Source organism: Artibeus jamaicensis, unplaced genomic scaffold (genome assembly GCF_021234435.1).
Source record: "Artibeus jamaicensis isolate MK-2021 breed Jamaican fruit bat unplaced genomic scaffold, CSHL_Jam_final contig_3174, whole genome shotgun sequence".
Lineage (NCBI taxonomy): Eukaryota > Metazoa > Chordata > Mammalia > Chiroptera > Phyllostomidae > Artibeus > Artibeus jamaicensis.
In genome coordinates this window covers 7,023,973-7,032,212 of record NW_026521738.1, presented here as the reverse complement: position 1 = coordinate 7,032,212, position 8,240 = coordinate 7,023,973, and the positions used below count along the sequence as shown (strand labels likewise).

At 47.1% G+C, this 8,240-nt stretch overlaps 2 protein-coding genes across 4 annotated transcripts in view; one reads left to right on the top strand and one right to left on the bottom strand.

Annotated features, from left to right (window-relative positions):
- Positions 1-2,279: 2,279 nt before the first annotated feature.
- Positions 2,280-5,129, bottom strand: LOC128627099 (uncharacterized). 2 transcript variants are annotated; one of them, XM_053663378.1, is made up of 3 exons: positions 4,228-5,129; positions 3,811-4,002; positions 2,280-3,042 (listed from the first exon to the last, which is right to left on the bottom strand). In XM_053663378.1, the coding sequence occupies exons 1-3, from the start codon at positions 4,611-4,613 to the stop codon at positions 2,928-2,930; spliced, it is 693 nt and encodes a 230-aa protein (XP_053519353.1). In that variant the 5' UTR covers positions 4,614-5,129; the 3' UTR covers positions 2,280-2,927. The 2 variants fall into 2 exon arrangements, with proteins under 2 accessions (XP_053519353.1, XP_053519355.1); XM_053663380.1 differs by lacking the exon at positions 2,280-3,042 and adding an exon at positions 3,100-3,273.
- Positions 5,130-5,391: 262 nt separating this feature from the next.
- The window catches only part of MEIS1 (Meis homeobox 1), a 129,078-nt gene continuing 126,229 nt past the window's right edge, over positions 5,392-8,240 (top strand). For both annotated transcript variants that reach the window (XM_037126281.2, XM_037126283.2), the window contains exons 1-2: positions 5,392-6,120; positions 7,973-8,199. In XM_037126281.2, the coding sequence (XP_036982176.1) occupies positions 6,109-6,120; positions 7,973-8,199 (239 nt within the window). In that variant the 5' untranslated portion in view covers positions 5,392-6,108. The remainder of the gene's footprint in view (positions 6,121-7,972; positions 8,200-8,240) is intronic.

Sequence of the window (8,240 nt, the reverse complement as noted above, 5' to 3'; positions counted from 1 at the left end):
CTTTAGATTCAAGTTAACATGTAACTCGGTCCAGACAAACATTGTATTTCCAATGAGCTTTTATTTATATATATATATATATATATATATATATATATATATATATATATATATATCTGAGAAGGGGAAGAAATCTGAAAGTTTTGTGAGTACCTTTTGAAGGATATTGGAGGATGGAGCCATCAGAAATAACTTAGTTGAAACTTCACCTCTTCTAAAACAATGTGTGACTTTGGCTAATATTTATACTTTACTAAAAGGCTTCTATTTCCCTTTTCATTTTGCAGACACTTCTTATGTAGAAGTGTGTGTGTTGGGGGGGTTAAAGTGTGGGCTAATAACTCATTTCCCAGTTAATTTTATTAAGAATTTATAGCACTGTTTAGAAAGTTTTAAGACAACCATAAATTTTATTAGGAATATTTTATTAAACCCTCCATTTAATTAATAAAAGACCTCTATAACTTCTGAAAACGTCAGACCCCGTAATTATGTTAACCAGTGTAATTTTTCCCTCTCTAGAGACCAAAGTGCTTTAATGATTTGAAATAGAAAGATAGTTAGGAAAACACCCCCACGCTTCTTTCTTAACTTTTGCAGTCAGAATACAGTGAGTTAACTATTTTCCCTCGGACAGTTGGGGAGCCTGAGCTGACCTCTCCCTGACCTCTGAACTGGACCCAGACATTCTTTGTTTTCTGAAGCAAAATGCAGTAAACAAATCTCCCAGTTCTTACAGCCCGGGTTGCTTTGGGGCACTTGATTAACGTCTTTCCTAATCCCCTAGGTTAAGCACCTTTCCTATCACCTAGCCGAGTTTCTCCCTTTTATAGACCTCTAAATAGTTTATTTCACTTTTCTCACAGCCATTCATTAGCTTTGACTTCTTGGTACCTTTCTCATATCACATCCAGGCTCTTATCTCCAGCATTCCTCTATTATCTCTACTAGATTTAAAATCTATTTTTCTTTCAACTGTCTTTCTCTACTCTTATTTCTGTTTTTTTGAAATGTAAATGCTAATGCAGCGGGGGAGATGTGGAGGATGAAAGTTCTTGAGGTACAAGTCACAAGCCTCCTCACTGCAGGACAACCGAAAGAGCAATCCCAACATTTTCACCGGGATGTAAAAGTTCCGTGGCAGATGATAAACCCTTATCATTCTGTGAACACAGCTGCCAAACTCGATTGATTAGCAGGCTTTTGTTTATTCTGGGCTGGCAAATACACACACATTTTACCTTAAGAGGTGCCTCTTTTTAATTTCTGAGGGGTTTAGAGCTGGTTCATCAGTGTAACTTTTGGGACAAAAACCTAATTCAGGACATAGGTCTTTCAAAGGCACAATTCCCCACAGAAGAACAGAAAATGAGAAGGGAACTCTCAGTTGGGACTGTAGCAACAGCCTGAAGAGGCACCACTTACTTTAAAAGCCTCCTTGCAGGAGGTGTAAACAACGGAGACATAGGCCCCAGACTGCCTCTTTAAAGTCCTCCTTCTCTATATTTGGGAAGATGCTCTGGGATATGAAGAGTGAGCGGGATACAGAAGGCCCATGTGCAAGAACCAGAGGCAAGTGCCAGAACCCTTCACCAGGCCAAGTTTTCCCAAGATAAAAGTGCTATTGCCTTAAAAAGCAACTATTTGAAATAAGCTGAGAGGTGCCGTCAAAGCACATGTATAAATATGCATAGTAGTTTACTTAGATACCTAGAAGTATGCTTTTACCTTTTCCTTTTAATAGGTGATGAATTGCTAACCCGATAAAGGAGGGTTATTTTTTCTTTTATGGCTACTAGATTGCAACTCTAGACGTGTCCTCCGTGAAGTTCCTCTGAGCGAGCCCCAACTGTAATAACTGTTTGCTAATTGTAAAATCCTTATCCAGAACGAGGCTTGGGCAAACAATTTGTACTACTGTAATTACATTGTAAAAGTGTTTTAGACTCTTGATTGTCCAGAATTAATCTCATAAAGGCGTAGGAATAGCATTAGGGTCACAGTTATAAATGGGAAAGAGGGGAGGGGTGCAGGGGAGAAGAAAAGACAGTTTTCAAAAATAGTAAGAGTTTACTTTAAGCCCACACACAAACTATTTCTTTAATGAAAATCTGTGTGTAGGTAATGTAAAGTACATTTATAAGGCAATCTGATACATCATAGTTAAAGAGCAAAATAGTCTTCCTAATGCTTTGAAATTCCTGGTGGTTTGAAAAGGAGTGACTTACCTGAAACTCCCCCCCGCCCAGCTCTGCTAGAAAACAAAAGAGAGTATTTACTAGAAAGCAACAATACAAAATAAATTGTATATATATGTAAAAGCCCCACACTGGCCTTTTCCAAATTTGAGAATGTGGCGGCAGAGTTGAGGTAACTCCAGGCTGGTTTCTTAGGCTTGCCGGAGAAGCCCTAGGGCTGTTAAAAGTCTACGGTCATCGAAATGTATTTCGCAGGAAATTTCTCTGAGTTAAATTATACTACACAATTTCCCTCACACTTCATTTAAAGATCATAAATGTAGATGCACCCATGTCGAGGTTTGGCTTGACACCCCTCCCCTGGTTTCCCCCTAAGGTCAGCTGCGCGGACGCCTGGCGGGCCTGCTGGAGAGGCGGCGCTCCTACCCCCGCGAGCAGCCCTCCCCAGGCGCTCAGGTGTTGGCCGCAGTCCGTTGGGCTGGGGTTCCAGGAAGGGCTTGTAGGCAACCGGCCCAGTTTGGGTCGCTCCATAATCGGAAAAGGATTGCGTTGCCTGGCCCAGCCAGCGCAGTTCCCCGAGAAATAAACAGAAATCGCCTTCCTGAGACCGGGAGGTTCCATCTTGGCCTGAAAGTCTCTTTCCAAGTTCATAGGCGGTGGGGGAGTTGTGGGGGGCGGGGGGGGGCGTTGTCAAGGAATATCAGGCAGTGGCACAAAGGCGCTGGTTAGTCACCCGGATCCCCTTGGCTTTGACATGCGGGCCTGCCTACACCTCCCGCTTGATGTACCAGTGCGTTTGTGCCAGAAAATTTTGCACGTTTGCGATGGAGAAGAGTAAAAGATCCTAAAACGAGAAAGGGGGGAGGGAGGGAGGGAGGGAGAGAGAGAGATCCAAGGGGAGTTTTTCGGAGTCGGAACTCTTTCCAAGGCAAAGTGCATCTGAGACTCTGGGCCGAATGCAGTGTCGAGGCGGGAGTGGTGGTGTGCGGGAGCCTGAGAAAACGCAGCTGCTGGGCTCTATGGGAACTCTGCAGTCCACGATTGGGGGGAGCTGGGAGCTGACTCGAGCGTAATACTAAGAGAAGCAATAGAAGTCGCTTAGGGAGGTTACGTGCGCTTGGTGGAATCCGATTCCAGGTCTCTGTCCCGATGCTCGCCCTGCGTCCCCTGATCCACGAGAGTCCACTTAACAGAAACTCTAGCCCTACCTCTCGAACTGATGCAAATTCTCCCTTACTTTGTGCCGTTAGAGTTGGCCTCAATCCATTTTAGAACTCCTAACCTTTCCCAAACCACCTCTGCTGACAGAAGCCCCCTAATGTTTCTCAAAACTCTGCCCTCTCCGACACCCCCCTTTGGTGAGAGGGTTCGGCGTGCAGCTGGCGGGGTGGGTCAGGGTGGGGGTGATGGGAGCGAGGGCCTGGCTGCTTTGGGGAAGTCAGCCTTTTGGCAACCGTCAGGGCGGGAATTCGGACTAGTAGTTTGCATTCCCGGCAGATCGAAGCTCCCTGCTGATCGATTATTTGATAATTGATTTTCCCCACAGCCAATGCGGGGCCGCCTTGGCGGGAGCGCCTCCTGATTGGCCGAGCCCTCCTCCACCGCTGCCTACCGAGATTTGGGTGAGCTCATTTTCCAGTCGACCGCAGGGGGAGTTTTCTGCGAGGTTCCAGCTGGAGAGAGAAGGGAAAATCTTGCTCCGAGCCGAGCGAGCTGCGAGCCCTGCTTTGGGGATGTGAGGTTTCCAGCCCCGCAGGTCGAGCTACTGCGGCTGAGCCATCTCGGCAGATCAGAGTCGGGAGGGCTGAAAAATAAAAACAAAGATAACACCACAAAAAATAATAATAAAAGACAAGCTCAGACTGGGAGAATAAAGAGAAGAATTTTTTGTTTGTTTGTTTGTTTAGGCCAGAGAATAGGTATTTAAAGGGAGAAAGTTAAAATCAGTGGCTGACTGGAGCCTCGGAGTTGTGGGTAGGGGCAGCTTTTTGTCTGAAACCTCAGATTCCGAAGTGCATGTCTTACGCACTGGGACTTTTCTCTGAGCCGGGTGGCGGACAGGAAAGCGGATTGGGGTGCGGAGGAGAAAGGTTGAGGAGGAGAGCGTGGGGCGTCGCCAGGGAAAAGCTGAGGGCGCCGGGTCCCATCAGGCCCGCGCACGGTCACGGCCGGAGCCCCTCGGCGCCTCGAAGACAAAGGCGGCGCGCCCGTAGCCCAAGCCGAACACTCGGGCCCTGCCGCGCCCTGGGCGCACGGCCGCTTCCTCGGAGAGGATCGGGAAAAGAGCCTCCCTCCCTGAAGCTCCTCGGCCCGGGCTCCGCCCGCGAGGTCTGGGCTGCAGCGAGCCCGCGTCGGGTTTCGCTTTCCGGCGATCATAAATAGCTGCGTGTTTGTAAACAGGCGCTGGGGGCACATTCCCGGCTCTCAGCTCATTGTTTCCTCCCTTCCTCTCTCACTTCGCGCAGGACCCCGGGGCCGGGGGTCTCCGGGGCTAGGAGGTGTGGCCGCCCAGACCCTCAAAGTGAGGAAATGCAAGCATTCCCTCTCTTCGGACGGGGTGTCTACCTCTGACAGCAAAGACAAAAAATTAAAACAAAAACCCCCAAAGCCCTCTGAGCCGGATCTGCAGCAAGCCCCGGCCATCTCCGCCCCACGTCCTCGGCACTCCTCGGCAGAGCGTTCCCCAGCCTTGCTCCTGCTCCTCCTCCCCGCTCTCCTTTTGACTTTCCGACCTGGAGTCTTTAGTTCTAAGAACCCGATACTTTCCTCATCACCCCCTTCCGCCCTGAAAAATACTGGCAGACCCCAATAATTTCGAGGAAAGTCGTGAAGTCTGTGCACCGAGCCCTGTGCAAAATAACTCCCGCGGCTGCCTGCCCGCGCGTATTCCCGATTTATTTCAAGCGTCAGCTTTGGGAAGAGAGTCTGGAGGGGGAGGGAGAGCGAAGAGCTCGGAGAAGAACGCCCGCGGCCGGGGCCCGCCGGCGGCGACGGCGCGCGAGTGCCCGGGGCGCGCGGGGCCCGCGCCCGGGCGCTCGGGGGCAGGCAGCGCCGCGCCGGCCCGGCGGGCGGCCGGCGCCCGCGCCGCGCGCCCACCCCCGCCGCGCGGCCGACTTGCTGCAGCCCGCTGCATTGTGTAAGACGCGACCTGTTATGGCCACCACTACTTCCGGGTTCTAGCATTCTGGTCGGAATCCACCTCTCCGCCTGTGCAACACACACTTTACACACGCGCGGGGACTGCGAGCGGGCAGCATCGATTGTGGCTCCTTTAAGACAAACTCAGACAGACATTTTTTTTAGCCCTCCTCCTCTAATCTCCTTCCAGTGCAGCAGTTGCAAAGAGGGAGAGAGAGAGAGAGAGAGAGAGAAAGAGAAAGAGCGAGCGAGCGAGAGGAGAGAGAAACTGATTAGGAATTAGGACCGATTCAAGAGGAGCGAGCGCTAGGGCTTTGTGCATTTGAATATTAACATTTGAGGTGTTCTGACCAGAAGAAGACAGAGCGGATGATCATTCATTCACCACGTTGACAACCTCGCCTGTGATTGACAGCCGGAGTGGCAGAAAGCCATGAGATTTGGTAGTTGGGTCTGAGGGGCGCTCTTTTTTTTTTTTTTTAAACTGATTTTTTGGGGAGAGAAGATCTGCTTTTTTTTTTTTTTTTTCCTTGCCCCCGCTGCTGTCTTGGAAACGGAGCGCTTTTATGCTCAGTGACTCGGGAGCTTTGCTTCAGGTCCCGTAGACCGAAGATCTGGGACTAAGTAGCTCACGTTGCTGGAGACGTTAAGGGATTTTTCGTCCTGCTTTAAAACATTTTTTTCCGGGGGAGCTTGCGTATTTGTTTTCTTTCACACTGGCCTTACAGAGGATATATTAGAAGTTGAAGTAGGAAGGGAGCCAGGGAGGCCGATGGCGCAAAGGGTACGTATTAAAAAACAATTGTGGAACTCAAATGTGAGATTAAATTGAAACGTAGCTGAAAGACGCTGCTAAAAAGTTTTCTTTTTTTTTTCTCTGTCTTTTTGAATGAGGCTCCTATAGCCGTGGCCTAAAGCGAGAGTATTTATTCAATGCATTTGTGGACTTATGTATGTTACATGTTAATTCGAGTAATCAAGTTTTCTACCAATTCCTAACCAGCAGCTGTATAAATGAAAATACAAGCTCAGGCAATCATGTGGTTAAAAATTTAAAAAAAAAGAAAAGAAAAAAGAAAACTCTAGATACCTAATGGTATAATGTAAGCCGTTCAGAGAACAGAAGTTTAGAGCTATTTATAAACTAAAATGAACAGCTAGAAACTTCTGATGTTATTGATTATGTTCATCTTTAATATCATTAGGAGTATTTACATTTTTCAAGCAAATAAGTTTGTCATAATACAGCGGTTTTTGGGGGGTTGGAAAACAATCATTTAAAATTTTAATGTGCATGGATTTTTATGCAAGGTAATACTTAGAAAGTTTATCTTAGACAAGCCCTGCACTAATTGGATACTAAGCACACAGCTACTGACTTTTAAAATGCAATACTAATTTCCCCAATATTCCCATTTGAATGGAAATGTAGTGAGAGTAAAGTGAGACAATGACAATCCAACTGAGGTAGTTTCTTAAAAGAAAGGGACATCTACAAAAAGCCTTCCTTGCATAATTTGTGTCCTGGCCCTCAAAGCCCTGTTTGCAAAAGAAAGTTACCAGGCTGACACATTTTTCTTTGCTCCTTTGGTTCCAGCAAATGTCAGCGTTCTTCCAAACTCTTTTCACACCTCTGGCTCTAAGGGGATGAAAGTGGCAAGTCCTCTTTTCTTTGAAAATCATTTCACTGTTGATGCCTGCAAATCTTGAGGGGGGAAAAGCTTGCCTGGAGGGAACCCATGAGAGAAATTTAAATAGCTAAAATTTACAAACAAAAAATAATGACAATCAATATGAAAGTAGTTTTTCTAGAAGAGAAAGATGGGAGTTTGTATGTGCATTTGCTTTTGAATTTGTTTTAAACCTGATGGGCAGCATTTGCCTCCTTGACTTCTAGTCTGGGGAGAAAGTTCCTAGGAGTAGAGAAAATAGAGTAACTAACCGGTCCAGCTATAGATTTTCCTTATCATTGGGGTGGAAATTGCCCAATTCTAAATTCAGCTGTAATGTACAAGAAAAGCCACCCTTCGCTGAGTTTCACTTATAAGAGGGCCAGTTAATTTTTGTATCATTTAGCAGAGTTTGTCTTGGAAAGCAGAAGAAATGCAGTGTCTCGCAGGACTGCCTAACCTCTTGCTAGCAGGGGAATAAAATAAGAAGCCTGTCTGAATTCACGTGCTTGGCAAAGCAGTTCCCAACGTAACTTTAAAAAAATTCCCCCTGGTGAGAAGGGGCTGTGAAACTAGGTGGGTTTGCCACACTGTCCTGGCACGTTTTATTATTGTGATTTTGAATTTCCTCCCATACAGACATGCACATTTTACCTTCTGCCCTCGGGGAGAATGCTTCCCTTTCTTTCCTTCCTTTCTTGTTAGAGGATTCTGAATTTCTGAAGTAGTTGATAGGGACACAAGTTAGGGCAAGACTATTCATCCTAGCTGGGACTCACCAAGAATTCTAAAATTTTTACTTAAAAAATTATTTTAGTGAAAAATCTTAACTTCCGAGATGCAAGGCCACTGGATTCCAGGTTGAAGGATCCAGCTGGTCTGACATTATATAAGCTCCGCGCCCTGCCTTCCCCCATTTGCCCGTCTGGCCTTCTGAACCTTGTTTCTCTCCTGTTTGTCATGCAGTACGACGATCTACCCCATTACGGGGGTATGGACGGAGTAGGCATCCCCTCCACGATGTATGGGGACCCGCATGCGGCCAGATCCATGCAGCCGGTTCACCACCTGAACCATGGGCCTCCTCTGCACTCGCATCAGTACCCGCACACAGCTCACACCAACGCCATGGCCCCCAGCATGGGTTCCTCTGTCAATGACGCTTTAAAGAGAGATAAAGATGCCATTTATGGGTAGGTACAGTGAGCAGCAGGTTAAATAGCTGAGAAGCCGT